This window comes from Phoenix dactylifera, chromosome 8, assembly GCF_009389715.1.
Source record: "Phoenix dactylifera cultivar Barhee BC4 chromosome 8, palm_55x_up_171113_PBpolish2nd_filt_p, whole genome shotgun sequence".
Taxonomy (NCBI): Eukaryota; Viridiplantae; Streptophyta; class Magnoliopsida; order Arecales; family Arecaceae; genus Phoenix; species Phoenix dactylifera.
This window is the reverse complement of record NC_052399.1, coordinates 13,425,924-13,452,129: the sequence shown is the minus strand read 5'-3', so window position 1 is coordinate 13,452,129 and position 26,206 is coordinate 13,425,924. Positions and strand designations below refer to the sequence as shown.

General features: G+C 39.5%; 2 protein-coding genes across 2 annotated transcripts; one reads left to right on the top strand and one right to left on the bottom strand.

Moving 5' to 3' along the window:
- Window positions 1–234: 234 nt before the first annotated feature.
- Window positions 235–20,604, top strand: LOC103695947 (dynamin-related protein 1C). Its single transcript, XM_008777405.4, has 16 exons — window positions 235–490; window positions 632–695; window positions 820–927; window positions 5,909–6,010; window positions 10,638–10,688; window positions 10,785–10,846; window positions 11,281–11,371; window positions 11,520–11,584; window positions 11,720–11,914; window positions 12,009–12,128; window positions 12,208–12,278; window positions 13,056–13,281; window positions 15,063–15,113; window positions 17,639–17,867; window positions 18,146–18,285; window positions 19,929–20,604. Exons 1-16 carry the CDS (start codon window positions 359–361, stop codon window positions 20,052–20,054), a joined length of 1,833 nt encoding a protein of 610 aa, XP_008775627.1. The 5' UTR covers window positions 235–358; the 3' UTR covers window positions 20,055–20,604.
- A 1,421-nt stretch (window positions 20,605–22,025) lies between these two features.
- On the bottom strand, window positions 22,026–25,974 carry LOC103695941 (adagio-like protein 3). Its single transcript, XM_008777395.3, has 2 exons — window positions 25,645–25,974; window positions 22,026–23,866 (listed from the first exon to the last, which is right to left on the bottom strand). The coding sequence occupies exons 1-2, from the start codon at window positions 25,860–25,862 to the stop codon at window positions 22,279–22,281; spliced, it is 1,806 nt and encodes a 601-aa protein (XP_008775617.2). The 5' UTR covers window positions 25,863–25,974; the 3' UTR covers window positions 22,026–22,278.
- Window positions 25,975–26,206: the final 232 nt, after the last annotated feature.

Genomic DNA, 26,206 nt, shown 5'->3' with positions numbered 1-26,206 from the left:
ATATTTCTTTATATTTAAGCATCATAAGCCTTTGGAAGAGAAGAAGGGATGTAGCAACTAATAACAAGCGGTGGTTATGACTTATGACCCGTCGCCTGTCATCCATGACATGCGCTGGTCCAAAGTTGGGCAGGTCTGCACGTGCCGCTCCCATGTGAACCCTCTGCCACAAAAGATACTAGTGTGTATGAGACTAACACGGTCACACCTCTTTCTTTCCAAAAGTTGACCCCCTTCGGCGCTCCCCATCAAAACCGTTTTTTTAGTTTCCTCCCTCCCTCTCGCTTCTCTTTCTCAAGATCTGGTTCCCTCTTCTCCTCCGGCGATTCGATCTCTCGTGGTGACGTCTCCCTCGACAATGGCGACCATGGTGAGCCTCATCGGCCTCGTCAATCGGATACAGAGGGCCTGCACCGTCTTGGGGGACCACGGTGGCGAGGGAGGATCCCTCTGGGAAGCCCTCCCCTCCGTCGCCGTCGTCGGAGGCCAGGTATAACCTTTCCCTTAGAAACCCTCGGATCCGTCTCCCTTACCACCTTGCTCTTTCCCCCGGTTCTTCGTTCTCTTGGATTCCTACAAAGTTCGCTCCTTTCTTGATTTCTTGAGTCTTGACCGTTCTTGGTTGTCTCAGAGCTCGGGGAAATCGTCGGTATTGGAGAGCATCGTCGGGAGGGACTTCTTGCCTCGAGGATCTGGTAATGACGATGGGATCTTCTCTTCTTGAACGAGTTCTGGGGCTTTTGTTTCTTTGGTTTGTATCTGGATCCACTTGTCTGGAAATAAGAATTGGCACTGCCCCGTGATTTGAATTGATGTTAGGTATTGTGACGAGGAGGCCGTTGGTGTTGCAGCTTCACAAGACGGGGGATGGACAGGCAGAGTACGGCGAGTTCCTACATGCTCCGAGAAAGAAGCTTACAGATTTCGGTGAGAGAATTGCTTCTTATTTAATTTAGTTTTTGATTGTCCGCCTTGCTGTGGGTGGTAATGCAAATTTTGTCAAGGAGTCACGGGGTTTCTTCAAGATCTTGCAATATTGGATTTTCTTGATTGTTGCTCATTGCCAACCATTTTCTTTGCTTTCTAATATGCGAGGATTGTGGGTGCTTCGAATTCCTGGAGTAAGTATATTAGTGTTTAAAATCTTTAGCACCACCACATTTGGATGGGTTTTGATCTGAGAACCAGATTGTAAGACACAGAACTAGGGTAAGAGGTAAATGTGTAGACTTTTCGGAAGCTTTTGTGTTGATGTACGGGGATTTTATTTTCTGATATTTAATTTCAGTACAAGCTTGGGATGTAAGGTGGTTCTTAGTTTTGCAGCAATAAGATGTATCTACCATGAAAGGGACGTTACCAAGATGTAGGGGTACAATATGCCGTTTGCTCTGACATAGTATCTACCACGAAAGGGACATTACCAAGATGTAGGAGTACAACATGAAACTACCTAATACACAAAATATAGGGAAGAAACAGTGTATGGGGATAAAGGTTGTGAACAAATTAATATCTGATCTCAATTTGCTTTATTTGTTTAGGAGAAGCTACATCCCTGGTTATCTTGATTGCACTTTGGTCATCACAGTGTGATGGAGTGAGGACATGGAGAAAACAGTTGAAGATAAAGCAAAAAATGCAAACAACCTCATCATCATTCTCAAACTTTGCCTAGAACTTGGCATCCACAATGGGTTAGAGCCACTTTTCTGTTTTTTTCCTTTTCTAGAGGTTGTGGGAGTCTCCAAGGAAGAAGCTGAAGCTAGTAGGCCATTAATCAGTAGGATCACTAATCCAAAGATATCAATTTGGCATTTGGGATTTATTAGGAGAAAAGGAGAAGAAATTGAAATGTGTAATTATTTCCGAAGCACTGCAGAATGCAAAAGATAACAACATAACAAACTGAACAAGCAACAATGATAAGCTGGCTAATCGCACAATGATATGTGTAATCTCAAGCTAGGTGATGTTTAAGTAGACACACTAACTTACGTAATAGATTGGAGGGTTTCAGCAACATTAGAGGTTATACTTGTATTAACCAATTACTCTTGATGAGAGAGAGAGAGAGTGAATTTGAGATAAGAAAAGTAATGAAGAGCCCTGAGATATGTGCTGCTGGAGGCAGCATTCGTAACAAAAATCATACATTCAACATAGAATAGCTGTATTATTCTACAGAAAAAGGAAGTGAAGAGAGAATGCTCTTTTGAAATTTAGGAGGGGTTTACAGAAGTGAATGCCGATTGTAGTTAGGGCATGGTCCAAATTTCTCACAGTAAGGGCGAATTTTACATGCAAACTCAACATTTTTAATCTGCACACGCATGTATAGGTGCACATCTATATATGCACATAATTAGAATGTCTAAGAGGAAAGCTGGCTAAATATTTGCTCTGTAGCATACTAATAAAAGTGCATGTGCATATGCATGGAGCTAAAACCTCATCTTAAAAGAGTTATGTAATAAATGAGTTACCTAATGGAGGAACAAATACATCTACATGTGATCCTATTTTATCAATTCAAACAAGAAATTAAATTATATTAAAACAAGGTAGAAAGTTCTTTATATGCATATGGAAACAAGAAAATAGAAAATTATCCAACTGCTTCACAAAATTGAAACCTTGGTAATATTTAGTTTTTTTTTTGTAGAAAATTCTTGATGAAATCAACTTGAGGGAATTCTTGCTAACAGCAACCTTAGGTTTGAAATGTGAGCAGTGAGCGTGGGGTTGTTCTTGAGCATACAGTGATCATCTGGCTACATGTGTGAGTAAAGGAGCTTCGGTTTGATCTACTTTGAGGTCTTAATGGGTCTAGATGTTGGAACATGGATTCAAAAACCTCCAGAACAGGATCTTATGGACAAAATGCCATTTTGATGCGAAATCGGCATGAATACTGGTGTCAAGGCACCATACTAGTATATACCGGCCATACAGATGCATATTGACTGTGTGGTACCACCTTATCAGTCGATACCATACTAACTTAACCAGTCCATACCAATGATTTTTCATTCTTCTTGACGCTGTTAATTTCAGTACGTTCCCTTGCTATCTATACCGTATCTTTTTGATGAAAAAATGATATAGGTTTTAATACTGATATTTAAAACATTGGGATACAACAAACAACTCATGTAGTCTCAGGACTCCATCTTATACTTAATTTATATTTTTTGTTGTTTTTGTGTTTTTCATCCAAAGCCATGTTTAGGTTTGGATTTTCAGTTGAGTCATGTACTAGTACTGCCATGCAAAAATGGTCCACCTAGGTGTAATAGAAAGCCTAACCCGACTCCAAACTACCACACTTAATTGCTTGAGCCTTAACCTTTCTTCAATGCTCATGGTCATCACTCATCTCTAGGAACGGAGGAGGATGTATGATAGACTTGGCAATAGAGTTGTTGAATGTATGGAAGAAGGGAGGAAGGAAGTTAAAAGAGAAAAAAAAAAGAAGATACAACATAAATCTGCAGAAATACGCAGAAATCTGCAGAAAATAGTACAGAGAAAAAAAAAGCACTGCTCACATGAACAGTAATCCGACCCATTACTGTTCACTGAATAGTAACCCGACCCGTTACTGTTCATGAAACAGTAAGGTGAGTGCCACAATGGGCGAAGCCCTGAGAGACCCTTTTCCTTCCACTTTCATCCTGCTTCTTGACTTATTTCTTCTTGGAGCCACCTTCTTGACCCCGTCATCCTTCATCTCGATACTTTGGTGGAGCGTGGCTTGAAGATTCTCATTGGATTGGAGGGACCAAACTTGTAGAAGTAATTATCCGACTAGTTCTATCACCATCTTTTGCCCAGCCCTCGTTTCTTCGCCCATCAATCGTTATCTTCACCCATCATCATTACCATCGTTGCCATCTATCACATCCTTGAAACTCGAGTTTACTGGCAGTATTTTTTTTATTGTTCTGTTGTGGTTATTTTCAGTTTGCTGCACTAGTTATATTTCATTGATTATGCTTCATTAATAAGATATCTATCATGTTCTATTTTGCGTTCACATACCTCTATGATGTTCTTTTGGGATAATGAGTATTTGCTGAAGTGTCTAATCAATCGCATCATAATTGATTATTATGCAATAAACCTACACCTGTAGTAATCGATTATAATGAGTATTTGCTGAAGTATTTAATCAATCGCACCATAATTGATTATTATAAAATCAATCTATACATATAGTAATCGATTATAGGTTGCAACAACAACCCATCAAGAAAAATGTCATCAAAGTTTTGTACTTATGAGGGTTTTTTGGGGGAAAGAGCACTTGGCCACATAGAATAGAATTCTTTCTCCTTTTTCTTGCAACGGAGAGAAATTCTAGTGATGTCTTATTTTTTTTATTTTTCTCTTTCTTCCTCTGCTGATGGAGTGCCTACCTGTTTATTTGATTTATCTAGAAGTGGATGGTTTGTTTGATATATAGAAGGAGAAGTAGTTGTAAGCAAGGTTGTCAACATGCCTAGGCGGTAGCTCCTTTAAATGCCCAGGTAGAGTACATTGGTGTCTAAGCAACCACTTGGAATTAAACATCCTCGAAAATTAACAAATTTAGTACAGTAATATTGCATAATCAAATTATCACAAATATAACAGCCCTAACCTCAGCCTCGCCCCTTTTCTCTTGTTTGTTGCACCAAATCCTTGATCACTATGAAGTGGAGGGTTAGGTGTTAAGAGAGGGCAGGCTATGTGAATGATTGTAATTATATAGATGATGGAAGTACACAAGATGGACAGTTGTGATCTTAAAGTCGGGTGGTCTTAAAGTGCTTTGGTAGGTGCACTACAAGACTTGTTAAATGCAGCCCAAATTACTAAAAAGAAAATACACTTCATAAAATGTACCCAAGAGAGATGGCTGAATTTTAAAGTTTTCAATAAAGTTAGAAACAGGTTCCCACCTGATAATTAAGTGGCTGATATATGGCCAGGCACTCGCTTGCTTAGTGGCTTGGAAAGCATCATACCAAGGGACCCACATGTGCCACTTGTGACAACCTTGTTTGCTAGGGTGCGCGCTAAGAAATGTCTACCCTCCTCAGTTGTTAGTGAGTTCATGATTGTGTTGAATCAATTTCTGTAACAACCTAGGACCTCACCCAAAATGGTTAGCCGGAAGGTATTATATGGGTTCCTTGATCCTATATAAGTACCCAAGATCTACCCAGCAAATAACCGATGTGGGACTAAACACACACCCACACGGGTCCTCACAGACTCCCCCCGTTCAAGTCCTGACGTCCTCGTCAGACTAAGGGTTTATATCTATTCCAATCAAATCACAAATACCATGATTGACCCATGGTCAGCCCCAATGGATCCGTGCTGCAGTATCCCCTAGTCCACATAGGTTATGGGCCGGGTCCGCTCTGATACCATTTGTAACAACCTAGGACCTCACCCAAAATGGTTAGCCGGAAGGTATTATATGGGTTCCTTGATCCTATATAAGTACCCAAGATCTACCCAGCAAATAACCGATGTGGGACTAAACACACACCCACACGGGTCCTCACAATTTCCTATATCAACAGGGATTGCTTCTTAGAATCATTGTACATTTGTCAAACTATTGAAGATTGTAGATTTGGTAAATATTTTGTATGTAAATCCTCATCAATAAAGTTCATATTCAACCAGTGGCTTAAAATTGGGTATCAAAGATTTTTCTCAAGAAAAGAGGCATCAAATATGAATGATAAATTTTCATGGTCAAAGAGTCAGTTTTAAGTTATACATATCTTAATGGACCTAAAACATATACATAAGATTTCATTTTTCATTGATGCTGTTTTTGTTCTATTATAAGTTACCATCTTGCTTATGGATATTGAAGTTTATTTTGAACCTTGTATGGGTGCAGCTGCTATTAGGAAGGAGATTCAGGATGAAACTGATCGTATTACTGGAAAATCAAAACAAATATCTAATATTCCAATCCACTTGAGCGTTTACTCTCCACATGGTCAGTATACATATGCATCATGGGTCTTTGGTTGATTGTTGTATCTGGGTTCTTGCAGGGGTGGTTATTTTTGTAAACAATCAAATACTAAATGAAAATTTCCCATCTTTTTGCTCTTTTTATTGTTTATTTTTCAGTGAGTAGCTGTAATTTTGCATTTTACTTTATAAAGTATCCTAAAAAATGGATCCATTGTCAGCATTCCTTTCATCATTATAAAGCCAAATTGAATATTTTTTCTAGCACATACTAAATGATAAGATAAAAAACTAGTAGTTAATATGACTAAAGTATGGGAATCTCCCCTAATTTAATGCTTTGCTTGATATTTTCTACTTCAACTTTAATTCTTCTTAAATTCTTTATAAAATTTTCTTTTTAGAGATAGATATCTCATATATATGTGGCTATGCTTTATTACATGTCTATTATGTAGTATTCATGTATCACATGGCATGCCATAGCCCTCAAATTGGATTTCTAGTATAGTATGCATTACATTCAATTCCTGCTCCTTCAGCTTCATGATATGGGATCGTGTATTTGCTTAACTTAGGATTACAATTAATACTTTACAGAGTAACCATGAAGGACTCATAATCCTTCATTGATCTCGAATATTTATGCTTGGAGCAACAATAGGTATGCTGCCATAGTTCTTGCCAACCATCAAGATGATGTGATCGTTGGTGCTCGCCCAAAACTTTGCTGAATTTGGAACTTATAGGTGATAGCATTGGAGATTCCTTCATTGACTTGGATAAAAATTGTCAAAGGATATGACACACCTATCCTAGTTATCTTATTGAAACATTTATGTGTTCAAATGAATATTTGTTGTTTAATTATAATATCAGCTTTTATCTGTGCATCTACATCAATCAAGGAAGTTTTTTTCCCCTTACAAAAGATTATTTAGTTATTCACTTTTTTTGGTGCATTGCACATCATTAGGTGTGAATTATTATTCCTAGTTGCATTGCATGACTTCATGTAGGACTTGCATGAAGTTCTCCCCTTTGGTTTCTCCTATGTCAATACAGTTTTCGATTGCTTACTGTTTCACACAGTCCTCGGTTGAATTTGCTGGTCTTCTATCTTCATCAGCTTAAACTGATGACACCTTCAATAATAGGGAAGATGGTGAGATGTTGTGAATGATATATATCCTAATTTTATTAAAGTTGTATGGCAATTAGTATGTCAAATCTATCTCTTAGAAGCTCTTAGCATCACAGTCACCTGATCCAAGAAGATCATCCAACAAAGTTAGGCCACTTCAGGTTGGATTTGGGAACAAGATATACAAAAGCCAGCCATGGATCATGGCTTTTTAATATGACATCCGTTTTGGCATTCAAATGTCAGAAAGATGAGATTGGTAGCACTACTGCAGGGTCAGTTTGCAAAGTTTTCTTGAGGATCGACTTTGCTATGATCTTAGTTTCTTTCTGCCTTGTAGCTACCAATCATCTAGCTTTGATTACATGTAAAGATGGATGTGCAGATAACTCCTAATAGAAGTGGATTTTAAAGATTTTGGAAGTTAAACTAGACGCGGATGATTTCATCTATAACCTAGCTAATTCCAGCCCAAATTTATAGTCTTTTAAACATTCGTGAATGTCTTAAAAATTTATGATAGGTCTTTCCTCTTTTGTCACGGAGAGGACTTCAGCATTAGTTAGAATGCTTGACCTCCCTAGTATGGAAGAAGGGTGTCACAACCCAGGAACTCACCTAAAAAGGCTAGCTGACATGTATTATTTAAGTTTCTTGGCCCTGTATAAGTATTCAAGATTTATCCAGTGCATAGTCGATGTACGACTAAACACACGCCCACATAGGTTCTCACATACTCTCCCATTTAAGCCCTGACATCCTCACCGGACTTAGGGTCCAAATCATCCAAATCTAATCACAAGCACCACAATCGGCCCGCGGTCAGCCCCAATGGGCCCGTGCTGCAATGTCCCCCAGTCCATATGGGCCATGGGGCTTTGATACTGTCACGCCCCCACCTCTGCGAGGCACGTGAGGCACCTAGTGCCCACGTGGGGGCCACATGAGGGGGGAACACGGGCATGGTCTGCTGAACCGACCGGTACCAGTCGGTTCAGCCCGTACCTGGACCGGTGCGAACCGGTCCGGTTCGCGCCGGTACCGGAGCGAACCGGCCCGGTACAAGCCGGTATCGGTGCGAACCGGCCCGGTTCGCACCGGTCCAAGCCACACTTTTCCCGCGCAGGGGTGTGCGGGGAAGAGCGCCCGCGCGCGGGGCAGCGCGCCCCACGCGCGGGGAAGAGCGCCCACGCGGCTGGAGCCCGCGTGGGCCTCTTAATGCCACAGAGTGGCATTTAAAGCCACTCTGTGGCATTTGTTTTTTTTTTTTTGAAAAACGCGCGCGGACGCGCGAGCGGAGAACGCGCGCCCGCGCGCGATTCCCCGCGTAGGAACCGCGCCCGCGCGCGATTCCACGCAGGAAAACGTGCCCGAGCGCGGGGCACCGTGCCCACGCGGGCTGGCAGCCCGCGTGGGGGCATTAAATGCCACAGTGGCATTAAATGCCACTCTGTGGCATTTGACGCGACGCGCGCGGACTCATTTTTTTTTAATTGGGAAACGCGCGCGGACGCGCGAGCGGCGCACGTGCCCGCGCGTAGGAAACGCGCCCGTGCGCGATTCCCAGTAGGGAATCGCGCCCGAGCGCGGTTCCCCGCGCGCGGACGCGTTTCGTTTTTTTTTTTTTAATTTCCGCGCGCGCGGCCGGTTCGGTACCGGTTCCAAGCCGGTACCGAACCGGAACCGTACCGGTGCCGGTGCTCACCGGTACGCCGGTACAATTAGTCCTGCGAACCTTGAACACGGGGCTCCCCTGCCAGATATTGTCTGATTCTGGGGCTTCACGCAAGCGTCCTTCACCCCTCCCCGGTTTTGTTTTCCACCCAAAACGCGTCTGCAGGATTAGGAGACACCCGCCTCATATGCCCAGGCTCTAGAACGAGTCTTTCCGATGTGGGACTATTGGGCCTCACACTCTTCCCACCATCGGACAAGAGCCGTCCTCGGCTCTGATACCAAATGTCACGCCCCCGCCTCTGCGAGGCACGTGAGGCACCTAGTGCCCACGTGGGGGCCACATGAGGGGGGAACACGGGGCTCCCCTGCCAGATATTGTCCAGTTCTGGGGCTTCACGCAAGCGTCCTTCATCCCTCCCCGATTTTGTTTTCCACCCAAAACGTGTCTGCAGGATTAGGAGACACCCGCCTCATATGCCCAGGCTCTAGAATGAGTCTTTTCGATGTGGGACTATTGGCAGAACCGGACAATATCTGGCAGGGGAGCCTCGTGTTCCCCCCTCATGTGGCCCCCACGTGGGCACTAGGTGCCTCACGTGCCTCGCAGAGGCGGGGGCGTGACAGATACCATTTGTTACATCTCAGAATCTCATCTAAAAAGGCTAGAAGGGATGACTTGGGCTCCTTGGCCTTATATAAGTATTTAAAATCTATCCAGTGTATAGCTGATGTGGGATTAAATACACGCTCGCACGGGTCCTCACAAAGAGAGCCATCATAATCCTTGTAACCATTTTTGGGCTGCATTTGGTTACAGGATAAACTCAAAGAAGTGGGAGAATAATCTACTTTTTCCACTTTATTCCACTTTATCCTGCCGAATGCTCTGTTTGAGCTCCTTTGTTCCCGAGGGGAAAATATGCATCCTAAATAACATTTTGGGCACTCATCTATCATGAATTGATTAAAAATATTCCACCAAAAAGTTGGTCTATTTTTAATACTCCTTTGTTTATCTCAAGTTATTCCTCAAGCGTGCTTAACACAGATATAACTATTCCTCAACCAGACATGGCGCTGGAGTTTATATGGAAGTAATATGGGAAATCTCTAATTCATTTTCTCTAAAAGTTCTTTTAATCTTCAGTTATATTTCTTATTGATTATTTGAGATTAGAGTAGAGCAGATTAGAGAAAGGAATTCCTTTTATCTAGGGTTGTATTATCAGCATTGCTTTAATGCTTCACTTGTTTTAACATGCAAGAGTGTTTCCATGTTAAAATTAAAAGACATGCACCTAACATTGTAATCAATTCTCTTCTTATAGATGCTTTCCCCCTTTAATTTATGGCTTTAAGATTAGAGATAAATTTCTGAATGGGGATCAAATTTGCAGGTAGAGGGTCTTGGGCCTATAAATGTGGTGTCTCATTTTATGGGGCTAACTGTGTAGATATTCTTCCAGCTAAAAATATTTGAGAGGGGAATCTAAATATATATATATATATATATATATATATATATATATATATATATATATATATATTTGCTAAAGCCTTTCTTATACGCAATGTCATAACTGTGTACCATACCTTAAATTATCAATGATAATCAGAAATGTGTATTAACATTTTACTTTTATGTTGATTTTTGTTTCCCATGGAATATCTGAACCATGTACTGAAGAGATGGAATGCTGTAAACATATAATCAATCAATTTTTTTCTTTAATTTTGGATGTTTTGTGCAGTAATATGTCTTTGTTTTATTAACCAGGAATATATCAATACATGTTCTTGATTTAGATTCATTCATGACATTTGGCAGTTGTTAATTTAACACTTATAGATCTTCCTGGGCTGACGAAGGTGGCTGTAGGTAATTTCCTAAAAGGGCACAAGGTTTGATTTGCTTCTATTTTATGCACATGATGTTTTTGTTACTGTGCACTATTGGGCAATCTGGTGTGTGCAGAGGGACAGCCTGACTCGATTGTTGAAGACATTGAAAATATGGTGCGATCATATGTTGAAAAGGTAACGAACATTTCTCTTTGATTTTACACACATCTTCCTTCCTTTCTCCTGCCTCTCCCCTCTCATATAGGACTTATATTTTGTGATGAAATCAATGGTCATCTACTGAACATTCTTACAGGATTATATTAGTGGTTCCATAACCAAAGAAACAAAGTTTTCCACTCATCATGATTCTTAAAGTTTTATTCTTTAACAAATCTAATTCCTTGTGCTTTTATGAATTTTTTATATTATGCTCATTTCAGCAATCACTTCTAATGATACTGTGTGCAGTGAATGTTCTTTAATATACCTTTTTTATTTGTACCTGTGATCTGTCTTTCAAGTTAGTTGGTGCTGGAGGGTTTAGTTATTTCCTTGTCATTATTCAAAATCATGTTGGCTGCCTTCTTATAATCTTGTACATGCTACCTGGTTTTTCTGATTGGCAGCCCAATTGCATCATACTGGCCATTTCTCCTGCCAATCAAGATATTGCTACTTCAGATGCTATAAAGATTGCAAGAGAAGTTGATCCTTCAGGTAGAAAGTTTATTTGTATTCTTATGACATAAGATGTCATGTGTTAGATTACCAAGTGGTTGGAGATAGTTTTCTTTTCAATGAGGATTAAAATAGCTCAGTTGACAACTGAAATCTTATCATTTATGTTTTTGTTGTTTTCTTCTAGGTGAGAGAACTTTTGGAGTCTTAACAAAGCTTGATCTGATGGACCAGGGTACCAATGCTCAGGATGTAGGCTGTTATCCTTTGAATATCTATTTTTATGTGAAAATAAGAGTTTTTATTACAATTTTAGCAAGCATTTATCCAATGGAAGCACTGTTTATGGCTTGTGACACTTAACATCTGCAATCTGCTTGTTCTTAGGTACTTGAAGGAAGAGCATACCGGTTACAGCATCCCTGGGTTGGAATTGTCAATCGCTCGCAAGCTGATATAAACAAGAATGTCGACATGATCGCTGCACGACGTAAAGAACAGGAGTATTTCGCGACGAGCCCTGATTATGGACATTTGGCACATAAAATGGGCTCAGAGTATCTTGCAAAGCTTCTGTCAAAGGTGAAAACATATCCTTTCTTTCCCTTTTATGTCAGTATTTCCTGTGAGATTGCAAGTGAAATCCTAAATATTCCTGTTGCCTTTTATGATCCAGCATTTGGAGTCTGTAATCAGAGCACGGATACCAAGCATCATAGCTTTAATTAATAAGACAATTGCTGAGCTTGAGGCCGAGTTGGATCGGCTTGGCAGACCTATTGGATCTGATTCTGGGGTAATATCGAGAAAATGTTGTGTTTTCAGCATGTGCAGTGTCCGAGTATGAGTTTCTTACTTTTTCTTGTTGGCACCAGGCACAACTTTACACAATATTAGAAATGTGCCGCGCATTTGACCGTGTCTTTAAAGAGCATTTGGATGGAGGGTAAATGTGAACTTATTTTTCTTTATTTTGTAGTTAGAAAGTCATGAAACTTTTATCTTAAATACTAAAAATCTGGGTGCTGTTATGCACATGGCTGAATTATATATTTCTTTTTTCTTCATGGTTGTATCTTTAAAAGATACAACTATTTGTGTAAATAGATTGACTTGAAAAGAAATAATTATCTTTGCATGTCTGCACTGAAAACAGTTTCTGAATAGAAAATGTTGAAGCTCGTAGATTTCTCTCGCATGCTCTTGTTTTAGCTTTTGAAGTTTTCCTTCTTTGTGATGGACAAAAGATTTCACCTTCACATGCATTACAACTGCTCATACCTTTCATCCCCTACCCTATCGCTCCCACGAGCATGAACTTGAACATTGACATGAAGGTGGCAGCAGCAGATGGGTTCACAATCAATATAATGATGAAAAGATGATGGTTGGAGGCAGTGATTGCAATGACTGGAGGTGTAGTAATAAAAGTAAAAGGAATGATATGAGGTTGACAGAAAACTATATTGTAGGTTAAAGCATATGTGGTGGTGGCTGCTAATATGGTTCAATCAACTCAAGTGATCCAATCAATTCTTATAGGACAATCCTTTAAAGTGGTACATGTTGAAAGAGTGTGCATAATTGTGTATACCTTTAAAGTTACAAAACTTGTAAGGTTGAAGGACATCAGAAATAATAACCAATTAAGTTAACATTCTTTTTGTGATTTTGCAATCAATGATTCAAGCTTATATTCTTATTTTTGATCTTATTGCATCAGGCGACCTGGTGGGGACCGGATATATGGGGTTTTTGACAATCAACTACCAGCAGCTTTGAAAAAGCTCCCATTCGATAGGCATCTTTCTCTGCAAAATGTTCGCAAAGTTATTTCAGAGGCAGATGGTTATCAGCCGCACTTGATTGCTCCCGAACAAGGATACAGAAGGCTTATAGATAGCTCTCTAAGCTATTTTAAGGGCCCAGCTGATGCTTCCGTTGATGCTGTATTAATTCTCTAGACCATTTCTCTAAAGCTATTTAATTTCTACTTAGCATAATGCCTTCACATGTTGTCATAACCATATTGTATACATCTCAAGCATGGTTGACTTCATTCAAATACATGCATCTGTTAGTTATAGGAAGACCATTTTGTGCTTGTTCTAGTCACATTCATAGTGTTTTACCTGGTGGTCAGCATAGTCTCTCTTTTTGCTGATACATGTGATTTGTGATTTTTTCTCGGAACTCCATATATTCTTTGACATTATCTACTTTGCATGTTGTTGACAAACAAAAATGGCTTTGATATGAAGCTTATTTATTGATATTTATTTAGGTCTTATTGTATTATGACACAAGAATGGTCTGATGAGATTTGATCTCGTCCTTGTAATAGTATCTAGCTAAGTTGCACTATTTTAGTGGTTAGCAGGAACTCACTTCGAAAGTTGACTTTTGAAGGTCGTCTTAGGTTTAAGCTTTTCTTTTCTCTTTTTTCCCTTATTCCTCCTTTTACTGAACAAAAGAGGAAGAGATATGGATACTTGAAATTTATATGCCATTAGGAATATCATTTAGATATATACAATCATATTGGATAAATTTATAAAATGATTTTAGCTCATTCATGACAGAACAAATACAGCTTAGCAGCCCTAAACTATATAAGATGCTCAAGGTAAGATCATAAATGTCTGGCTGTCAATGCATGTATAAGATGCATGCAAGTCTCAATCATTTGGTCAGGTCTTATATCATTGAAGGCATTCATCACACTTAGTGGTGTAGAAGTGCTTACCTGAGTATGGGTTGGTCATCCTCTTCCCATGTTCAAGTACCACTAAGTCTAGAAGATTGATCAATCACTTCTTAACATGCTGACCTTCCCTACATTGTAGAAAAGTTGCATGGTTGGTGTTTCATATCCTCCTTGTTAACTTAGAGAAGCACTTGAAAGAAGCACTAAACACACAAATTCACCAAAATAGGACCAGAGGAAAATGCATGTACAAAATATGAGTTTAGGGGCCACAGCATGTTGGGTCCTGCAATGCATGAGTACATGGTAAGGATACATAAAATTAGCATTGTCAAATTGAAGAAACAAAAATCATATTATTGCTATAGTTTAAAGGAACAGGAATGTCCAAATATCATGCACACTGTGCATAAGCAGGATTTAACTTGGTTCAGATTTTTATACATGTGCATGTGAATTAGGACTAATCAAATAAGCAGTTCTTATTTTAGAGCATGACCTCATATATGATGCCAGAAACTGAAAGAAGAGAGGCAGAAGGCATTTGCACATAATGCTTGATCTTTCTTGCTGTTGCCATTGAAGATAGAAAAAAGCATGGACGTTTCATGGATTTTTTTCATTAATAGAAACAATGGAAAACAAAATTTATAAACCTGACTCATTATAATGGGAGGACTTGTTTAAGATGCTCTTTTGTGTTTTCTTATGCTTTTATTATTTATAAATAGTGGCAATTGATTTCCTTTAAAAATTTAGATTGTTATTTCTCAACATAAAAGTAAGTAACTGGATGTTTCGATTAGTCTCACATTTTTCAAGGTTTCTGTTTTCCTTTTCATTGCATTTTATGATTCATTTTGTTTTGCCATCTGTGCCTTACCTTTCAAGTCCTGGTTAGAGAAATTTGGGCATATCATCTCTCCGTCATGTTTTATTAACATGATAAATACACTTTATTAGTAATTATAGATTTATGTTAACCAACATGCTATCTAATTAACTGTCATTATTACTTTTCAGGTGCACTTTATCTTGAAAGAACTCGTTAGAAAGTCTATTGCTGAAACAGAGGTTAGTAACTTTAAGAACAATTTATTGGTCCATATGATGCTAGAGTATTGTGCTTGAAACATGTTTTATATATTGAAATATTTAAGATTCTTGACCATAAGTGGTTATCAAGTGTCCTGTCTATCAAAGCAATAGTAAATAATTTCTTGAGAGTTATGTTGATTATATTCCTGATAAATCAATTAAGATCCCAACAAGTACAATATAGAAAATTCTAACTTGGCTCAGTAATTGAATTCTGATTCTTTATATATGCATTGGATATCGAGAATAATACGGCATTCTTAGTTATATACATAAATACCTACACACGCAGCAGGCATCCATACACATACTCATGCATGCAGGCATGAGACATTTATACTTGCATGCACGCATGAGACATTTGAACCTGCATGCACATGCACACCCGCCACGCCCCCCCCCCCCCCCCCCCCCCCCTTCCTGATACAACAATATCCACCTAATGATTTGGTTAAAGTCAAGGAGAACAGAACCTCCTGCCTCTTCAAATAAAAGAAGATTTGAAAACATAAGACACACTTCTCTTCCATTCATAGCTATTGACATATAGACATGCAGATTATAACAGCAAGTATCTTTTTGATAACCACACATAATCAGCCAAGTTATAAACTTCCACAATGACAAATCTATGATAACAACCAATAATCACACCCTGGTTTCCTGAACTGAGAGCAGATGCAGGTCTGGGATCAAGTATGCATGTGTGGAAGCATATTTCTTAAATCTTAACAAGAATATAGAGCAGGTTTCTGGAAGGATTTCAAAGGAAGGTACCCTAGAAGTTTCCCGTTACTAAGAGCCACATACCACTAATACCACATACTAGGTACAAACAATGTAATTAGTTAAAACACCATTAGTATCCCTTCATCTATCAATTTTAATATAGTATTTTTTATAAAATAAGCATTTACAATTCTATCTGCCTTAAGATGGCTAAAGTTTGTGCAGTTGCTAGAACTGTTGCTTGGGTATCTCCTATGATCTTTTGCAACTTCTTCCATCTTAGCAAAGTGTGTTTCTTTTGCCATCTCTGGAATCAGCAGCAGAAACATTACCATAGTAGTTGAATTTCTTCGGGACTGTGATGATCTCATTCCTAATTATTTGCCTTAGGATTTAACTAGTGCATAATAAAAACTTGTAGCTAGATCCACTGACTGCATTTTGGATCTTGGTAGAATCAATGAATATTGAGAAAGATTCTTTAAAATTATGGTCAACCTTAATGAGCTCTATGTGTTTATTTGTGTATGTATTGTGTCAGTATATGTAAACTGTGAAGATTCAGTTCATAATATATGGAACTAGATTCATTGTCCTTACCAAAATCAAATGTGAATGTCCCCTTAAGGGAATCATCATCCAAGCCTTTTCCCATGAGATATGGAGTTGGCTATAGAGCAGAATTCTAAGTTGAGGAGTTCATTGCCATTCACTACTATATGATTACTGGATATGATATGGCCCAAAAAATAACTGCAACACTCATTTAGATTGAATCCACTATATATTAGCCCATTGACACTTTGAACTACATGTTTAAAAATTCATTAAATCAACAAATCTTTGATACTCCTGATATTGGAGTGTTGACATCAAAACTTGAAGCATGGAATAGCATCCATACAATTTCTTTGTTAATCAAACCTTTGTAAACATATCAACCACTTGATCTTGGAATCTAACAAAAGGTTTGTTCACCAATTTTCCTATATATTTTCGCAGATAAAAACACTAATTGCTTTTTCTCATAGATAATTTAACTTCTAAGTAAGATGAAACAAAACTTGATTTATTGCTTGAACTATATTCTTTTTAATATTTGTTTACGAATGATGCTAAAAGCCACTCTAGTTGAACCTTAATATTCTTTTCTTTGATTTTTTCTTTAGCATTCCAAATTTTAGTGTATGGGGTTGTTCATACGGTAAAAATCTATCTCCATCTTTTTCAACCTCTTGCCTCCAAATTCATCTTGTTCTGGCTACACATACCATATTAATTCAAGGGGTCCTTTAAGTTAATATTAAAATGCTCGCTGTTGTCTATTCGAATTTAAAGAGCATACATCTTGTTTAGAGCTTGTTGCAACACAAGATTATTTTACTCCTACCGCGTTTGTTCTATTGCAGTCGCCTTATAGATCTTCCACTTGTTATAACTTCTGCAGCTGGGCATAAAATTCTTAGGCATGCATGCATGTATTGATGTAATTATGTATGCATATGTTTATTTATATATGTAGACAATCATGTGTGTGTAAGAGTTTAAATTCTGCAGAATGAACTGACTATAATTTGTGAATCTGATTTTAACTACCAGTTTATGTACCTATTTAAATCGCCCTCTAAAGATGCTTACTTGTCAAGCACAACATTGATATTGTCATGAACCACATGTACTGCTTCTTTCAGTCTTGGACCGACTGCAAGGCCCTAGGCCTTGTTGCTTATACACATTCCAACTTGTGATGATGGTCCCATTTTATTCGATAGGAACTAAAGCGTTTCCCAACCCTCCAATCCGACATAGCAGCTGCAGCAAATGAAGCCTTGGAAAGATTCCGTGACGATAGCCGGAAAACAGTTCTGCGGCTTGTGGAAATGGAGTCCAGCTACCTCACAGTGGAGTTCTTCAGAAAACTTCCTCAGGAACCTGATAAAGGTTCAAATTCCTCAGCCCCGACCATAGACAGATATGGTGAAAATCACCTTAGGAGGATTGGTTAGTTAACTATTCTTGTACTTTATTCACCTCTATTTTGTAGCACAGATTTACTCAAATTCCTTCTCATAATTAATATGTTTGAAACTAACATCATGTACAATGTAAGAAATTGTTGGACACAATTATGCAATTATTTTCCCTTATCTTCTCTATTTCTTTTCTCTTTTTACAGATAATTTAATGCAAAATGATGAATACTGGGTTATGCACCTTTCTGATGGCTAATAATGGTTGTAACTGACGGCAATTGTGGTATCACATTTATTTTTCTCCAGGATCAAATGTGTCAGCTTATGTGGGCATGGTATGTGATGCACTGAAAAATTCTATTCCGAAGGCCATTGTCCATGGTCAAGTCCGAGAAGCAAGGCGATCATTGCTTAACTTTTTTTATGCCCAAGTAGGGAGTAGAGAGGTATGTCATTCTATGATCTGTCTCTTCTGGTAATGATAGGTCCAGTATGAATACTCACAAGGTCCCTTACAGTCACCAGTCATGTTTTCTACTGCATGATATATTTGGTTGTTACATAGATGCAATAGCAGACAATTGACAAACGAGCATACTTGCTACTCGGGAAGAGGGACGCACACCTGATGGCCATTAAAACCTTTTCTGATTAAATAGTTACCTTGGAAAGCCCATGCCAATTTTCAGAATGCATTGTTCATGGTGACACGGACTCTTGCTATCTCACTCTTCTCTCTTCACACACAATTTTTTTCCTGTTTTTGCAGAATTACATATTACACTAATCTTCATGGGTTTGACTATCTGTCTTGGACATGTTACCTGCTTTATCTATTTAGGAATTCATACATTACTTTGAAGGTTTCTGGAATGTTGGCAGTGAAAAGTGATAATTCTGGTAATTAATGAGGAAAAGTAGAATCTACTTCATAACAGAGTACATCTCAAGTATAGACCCCAAGATAAATTCTAATGGATGTAATTGTCTGTTGATTTCTTTTTTTAAAAAAAAATATCACAAAGTTATCTAGCTAAAATCATGTACAGCTCATAGACCATATCACCATACTCTGCAAATTATTGATAACCTCTTCATCGATTTGATGGTTCTGCAAATCATTTCTAAACTATTAGTAATTGTTTCACAAATTATCTGAGATTTATTAACAGACTTATGGCATACTTATGGTTAATTTTGCTGTTTGTATTTGTTTTTTCTGAATAGTAATGTTGTCATGTGATAAAACAAAGTGTATGAATATGTTTCCATTTGTATATTTTTTTCAGATATTCTTCTCAAACTCTTTAAGAACTTTCACATTTTTCCTTAATTTTGAATTTTCCCCTTAGCTAAGTTCTATTCAAATTTGAATATATCACATGATACAGTCAAATGAGAACTTCTTAGTGCAAGTTGGCTTCCAGTTAAACTGGAATGTGATGCCGGACAGCAAGGAAGAGGGAGAGGGACAAGAAGGAAAAAGAAGAGGAATGGGAGGAAGGGAACTAGGCTTCACACCTAGCTCTTGCACTAGATTTCACACTAGGGCTAAAAGAAAGAGAACCAATTCTTTATTCATAGCATATCCCATCCAATGTATGGTCCAACATATATATAAAGCCCAAAATACACGGAAAAAAAAAACCTACAAGAAAGCTAATCTCACAAAAGACCCTCAAAGATAAAAAATACTTAAGCCCAAAGGCCATTAAAATAAAATAAAATCACTCTAACCACAATGAAACTGGCTGGACAATCCTCTTGCGGCGACTATAGATCCGAGTGACGGGTGATCTAGTACTGGTGCCCGCACCAGAATGTCATGGATGTGAACCTTGCTTACCTTTCAACAAGAGAGAGAAAGAGAGAGATTAGCTTGTAACTAGATCAGCAGAATAGTGTCAGACTAACTGTCAACTAACAAGTATTTACTTCTCTTGTAAACAAAGGCAATTAATAAATGAATGACTTGGCTCTACTTCTTGCTAGTCTGCCTATTTTAATGGCACGGTGCTGAAACAGTGCATTACAGCTCATGTTTTGAAGTTTAACTATATTTAATCTGGGGTTTTCTCCCATACTGCAGAAGAAGCAGCTCAGCGCAATGTTGGATGAGGACCCAGGTCTTATGGAGAAGAGGGAGGCCATAGCTAAGCGACTTGAGCTGTACAAGTCTGCGAGAGATGAGATTGATTCAGTTGCATGGAAATGATAGGCCAAACAAGAAATGCATGCGAATGACATGACAATAATGGAAGTAAGCACAGATGCGAATCCACTTACATTTCCATTCCTTCCCATTCTTTGTGACTTCAAAAAGTAAATGCAATGGGATAGACATCATGAGGAGCATCAGAGCATGCCATTGTTTGTTTTTGTTCTTATTTTTTGCTTGCTCACATAGCCACTGCATTGTGACTAACCTGCCACTTTTTGTTATTTTTATATTTTTGTAATCCATCAATTTATATTATTACTTCTAATATCTCTCATGTAAGAATTCGTGCGGGTATGTGTTTAGTCCCGCGTCGGTTATTCACCGACAGGATCTTGGGTACTTATACAGGACTAAGAAATTCAAAAATTATCTTCCGACCAGTCATTTTGGGTGAAGTTTTAGGTTGTTATACCTCATTGTTCTACTCTCTATGTTGCGATAAATCATGAAACACTTGTAGCTAAGTTTCTTAAATAATGTGTATTTTCAAGATATGCAGCAGACTGACGATGAGTTAAAGTTTTGTACTCATGTCATTGGTTTACCAGCCATTGTTTGGATTGTTCCTCTCAGTGGATCTTCCGTGGTAGATGTGATGCTGTCATAGAAACTAAAGTATGCGGCTCTGTTAAAGTGCAATACAGCGTTTTTTTTATAAAAAAGTTATTTTATAAGAAATAGGATTATTAGTGCTCTGCTTTATATAGCAATTTTTTTTTAGCAGACCAGGTGGCTTGGTTTAATTAGAATACGGTTGGACTAAAAATTTTGAAGTATCCAAATAAGTTAGTAAGCTGACATTTCTTGCTATATATTAATGTTGATTGATTGATTGGCTTGGACAGATCTTTTTATTAGATTTGACCGTCATCTATCTTCGGCCATCCAATGGCTGACGAGGTCCAACCTTATTTAACGAAAAAGGCCATCAAGCTTCCCCACTCAGCGTCCTATGACGACCCAAATGTCATTAGGGGCTCGTTTGGTTTGTAAGAAGAGAAGGAAAAAAAACTGTGGCCAACGAAAAAGTAATAAAATGCCTCTTATTTGGTTGTTTTTGAAAAGAGAGAGATGGAAAAGTTGTATATTTGTATTTCCATGGAAATATAATTTCTACATTTCATGGAAAAATATTTTCCATGAGAAATATGAGAAAGTTACTTTTTCATGAGGAGAAAATCACTCCATTTTTATTTTTATTTTTCAAAAAACCCTTCAGCATTAAAGAGGCATTAAAAACCTAATTTTTATTAAGAGTATAATAAAAATTACACAACTTTTCCAGAAAAGTGGATGATCAGAAAATCTGTCACTTTTTCATGTTTAACCAAACATGCCAAAAGTACATTCTCAGGCATTCTTTTTCTAGGAATATTCTTTTCAGAAATCATATTCCTAGAAAGAAAAATGCTTCCCGCGAACCAAACGAGCCCTAAGAGTCGTAAAGTTTTGCCAATTTTTGGAACGAAAGGAAGTGGTCGGGGCTAGCAATATTGTTCATATGATGAAGCAAACTTAGAAGGTGTTGGGCGGCGGCGGCAAGTTGATCCAAGTCCATCTTTCCACCATTGGAGGTGGATTTCGAATCCAGAGGGCGATCTCCAGAGTCCAGTCAGTCCAGCTCTAGAAGCGGTTCAGGGATTCCAATCACAAATGATCAAGGAGCTAAAGAGATAATAGACTATTCATGGATCACCGGGCGGTGTAAATCCCAGACAGTGGTAGCCAAAGGAACGAATCATATCTGGATGAATGCATGCACCTAGAGCTTCAGCATTTTGTGGGTTTATGAGAGGTACTTCTAAAAGTTTCAACCGAATCAGCAATCTCCAATTGCAGCACACAAAATCCCATTCCAGCACAACTCCAAATTCCTGTAACTTGGAGATCAGGACTGGAAACAAATGATCAAGGCTCTTCGTGCGCTGCAAGCAAGACAGGAGACAATATGCAAAGTTCTACACCTTTAACATCAAGAAAATTATATATGTAAGAAATGCATTGGAAACTCTTTCAAAGATGGTAGTGGAATGTACGATACCCTACTAAAAACAAAGAAGAAAGGGAAGACCACTACAACAAAGCACCTACTTAAAAGGAGTCGCCGCATACAAAGAAAGCGAAGATGAGACGACTACAGAAACCAAAGGCACATCACCCGAAGCCAAAGGACAGAAAACTCTAACCTCCACTCACTCTTCAAAACATAACAGCAAGGTCATGGATCTGCCTCAGGTCTGCTCGCCAAACATAACTCGTGCAGCTCATTCAGGATCCACTCCTCCCCTGTGCGACCGCCCAGTACAAGAACTCGAGTCCCTCCAACCACGCAAGTGCTATGACCCCATGCAAACTTCGGGGGCTGTCCAGGGACGTTGAGGATCCTCCAAGTTGGCTTCTCTTCAGATGGATCCAGAATGAAGAGCTGCGATGGCGAGTGCAGCCCTGCGATGGATCCGCCAAAGACGATGATCCTCCCGCATGGCAAGCTTGCTGCAACATGGTCCAGTCTAGGGGGTGGACCGACTCCTGAGATCCCACTCGCCTCAAGCTGCCTCCACTGGGGCTCATCCTCTTCCAAATCAATGGTGTATGCGTCGCAGGACCTCAGCCTTAAAGAACCACTCTTAGCCAACCCCCCAAACATCAATATTTTAGTCCTCCCATATGCTGAGAGTGTGTGACCCAGCCTAGGAGGAGGAGCCCATGATGAAGGTATCTCCCTCCACGTTGGCTTCTCCTTCGTGAGGTCCAGCAGAAAGGTGTCGCTGAGAAGCACGCCGGCATCTGTGCAACCGCCCGATACAACAAGCTTCGAGCCATCGACGGTGCAGGAGCTGTGCCAAGACCTCGGCAGGGGAGCAGCTTCGCCTGCAACTTCTTTCCAAGCTGGCTGCTGGGCATCCAAATCCAAGACAAACACATCATTGAGCAGTCCCTGCCTCCCGCATCCTCCGAAGACCACCAGCCATGAGCCATTTAGGCATGAGAGAGTGTGGCCCCATCGCCCGGGAGGGGAGGAGCTCACTTTCACACGCCGCCATTCTGGATTCGCCGACTCAAGGTTGAGAACAAAGGTATCATCCATCGGTTGCATGTCGATCCCTTCCCCTCCGAAAAGAACAAGCCGGTTCCCGACTGCGCAGGCACTGAAGTTACAACGAGAAGGCTCTATTCTGCCTCCAACGGTAAACTTCTTCCATGCGGCAGCTTCAAGTGTGGTCAACTCCCTTGCCAGTCGGCCCCAGCCTACTTTCTTGGTGCTCAACTCCAATTTAATGGTCATTTCTTTCCCCCATGCATTTTGGCAGACCATCTTCCTCAAATGCTCGTTCTTGGTTAGTTGGCGCATTCTGGTGCAAACTGATCCAATCGATGCCACATCTCGGGGCGACAAGCGTGATAAGATGTTATGTGCTAAAACTTCATCCGAGAGCTGGAGAATACCGCAGTAGTCGGACTGGTGGTCGTTGGAGTTATATTCGGACATCAAAGAATCTGTGTCTGGATTGCTGGATTTGAGGTAGGTGTTCTGTTTATAAACTGGGTATGAAGAGCTGCTGAGGTCTATGTTTGCTTCAGAGAAGAGCTGAATACCTATGATGTGGGTCATGATGCCATCATCCCCATATATGGGCATGAGCCTTAGTCTGTTTACCAAGGGAGTGCCATCTTTCCGGAAGTTGAGAAGCTCGCCCTGGAACTCAATCCCTTCTTCGAGGCATCTACGGATTTCACAGACAACCATAGGGTCCACCAAGGGATGCCGCCTTTGTGCTCGTGGATCTCGAAATTGCAAGAATCGGCTGAAAGGAAAATTCCTGTGTGAGCTAATGGAGCAGTACAAAAAACCTTCACTCTGCATCGTTTTGGAATTCATAAAATGGAAGGAAAAAGAGTTGGGAGGCCAGGAGGGGGGGATACAAGCAACAGTATTGTTAACATATATTCATCTTGTTAAGCTAAAAGAATATACGCCATATATCCTCTAGATTTGAGCAACAAGATCTTAATTAATCCATCTTGCTTACATTCAGCAACTACCTGATATATTCTCTAGATATGAGCACAAGTTTGTTAAGGTCTAACATGATTCAATTGCATATTTCCCAGCTCAGGTTCACCGAAGAAGGTATTGGAACGAGCAGGAAGATCACACAAGAGCTCACAGTCATTCCTCTCAAGGCAAAAATCTGCTGACCAAAAATGTTCCAGTCTACAGGAGAGAAGAGAAGAAAATCCAACAGAAACCACGAGAAAAAAGAACATAAGACCAGAAAATCCCAATACTGGAAGACTGCAGCGGACCAACCAACCAAAGGAACACAAGAGCTTCAAATAACATATAGGCAACACAGCTCAAGATACTAATGAGAGGTCTGTGTGATGTCAGGACAGGAATTAGTTCTTTGAATTAAACCAAGGAGTTAGCTCTCTATAAAGCTAGCATGGAGTTGGCAAATCTTGAGAAACAAAAGGCATAGAAGACAAATGCATGTGACACATAGAAAGGACAAGTGAGATAAACCTCTTCAACAATTCAACCCAATTCCTGCAGCAAATTAATGGGGCTGATATTTTACTAGCAGATTATGCCATCATAATTTTGATCGTTCACCAAACTCTGGCATATTTAAAAGCACATATTCCTCTGAGAGCGAATCAATTAAAAGATTTGTTTGTGCTCAGAAAAAGTATATGAATCAATCATATACGTGCTACTAGGAATACTATCTGCACAAAATATATTATTATCATGAGAACTCGTGCGGGCATATGTTTAGTCCCATATCGGTTATTTGTTGGATTGATCTTGGGTACTTATATAGGATCAAAGAACCCAAATAATATCCTCCGGCTAAGGTCCTGGGTTGTTACAGTTATCCCCAATAACATCCTTCAAGCAATCAGGGGTATAGAGACACAACGAAATGTTATCCAAATTAAAGGAGTACCAAAACCAATAGATCCATATTAAGGGCATGAAATTCAAAATAAGCTTCTTCATTCGGGATCGGGAAGCATGGTCTTACATCATGGCTTCAAGTAATCCTTGAAAAGTTATAGCAACTTAAAACATTTGGAAAGTTAATATATTTATAATTTGGAAATTCTTAAAAACACTTACAAATTCAGCAAAAATGGACAGCCTTGAGAGAAACTAACAAACCAATCACAAGTACTGCCACAAAAATCGATAAAATACAAACAAAAGTTAAAAGTTATAACCAAAAGAACATACTGAATCAACAAAAGAAGAAAGTTTGACACTTTTAGAATAATTAACAATCACAAACATCAGAACGATTTACACCATGAGATACAATTAAAAAAACGATTTTGACGGCAATTCCTTCATCTCTGATTTCTAAGATTCCTCCCCTCGCAAGTTAACTCAGCTAGAAATCAGCAAAATTATGTAATTAAAAACACTATGAAACCCCCAAAATAAAATTTACGAAAAGGAGAAGTTTTGAAAATTTCAGAGAAATTAATAAATCAATCACAAACACGACGACAACTTGTCATCCAATACCCAAAAAAACTCGTGAAATTTGATACTGAAAGAAAGAGGAGGAGTTACCAGTTCCGGCCGAGGACCTCATGGGCGCAATATCCGGTGGAGGTCTCGAAGACGGCGTTGACGTAGATGATGGGAAAGTCTGGCTCGAGAGCGTCGGAGACGACGAACGACGACGGGATCATCGGGTTATAGAAGAAACCGGCGCCAAGCTCGCCGTCTTCTACTCCTCCTTCGCCGAGTTCCATTTCGTCCTCCGCGGAGCACTTAAAGCGCTTCATCAGGATCTGGTCACTGCCTCCCCCTTCCCTCACCTCTTCTTCCTCAAAGTCTCCGCTCTCTGCTCTCTCCCTCTCTCTCTCTCTCTCTCTCTCTCTGCGATGGATAAATGGAGTGGAAGGGGTCTGTTTCGTGGTGTAAGAGCTGAGGGGACGATGTTTCAAGTGACCTCGATGTGGCATGGAATTACGAAATGCCCACCACCGGGACAAATATCTTGCAAGCACGCCCAAGGTTGTCAAATCTTGGTGGGCCGATGTGGTTGGAGCACTCATTTTCTTATGGTCAGTTTGCTCACTAGGAATCTTTGTCAAACAAATATTTGTTTTCGGATGCATTCACAGGT

Bases quoted from the DNA above. Each gene is read 5' to 3' on its own strand.
- LOC103695947 (XM_008777405.4), top strand. From the start codon at position 359: ATGGCGACCATGGTGAGCCTCATCGGCCTCGTCAATCGGATACAGAGG. The intron at 491-631 runs GTATAACCTTTC...TGGTTGTCTCAG, and splicing joins TCGCCGTCGTCGGAGGCCAG to AGCTCGGGGAAATCGTCGGT. The intron at 10,847-11,280 runs GTAACGAACATT...TCTGATTGGCAG, and splicing joins TGCGATCATATGTTGAAAAG to CCCAATTGCATCATACTGGC.
- LOC103695941 (XM_008777395.3), bottom strand. From the start codon at position 25,862: ATGAAGCGCTTTAAGTGCTCCGCGGAGGACGAAATGGAACTCGGCGAA. The intron at 23,867-25,644 runs GTAACTCCTCCT...TTTTCCTTTCAG, and splicing joins GAGGTCCTCGGCCGGAACTG to CCGATTCTTGCAATTTCGAG.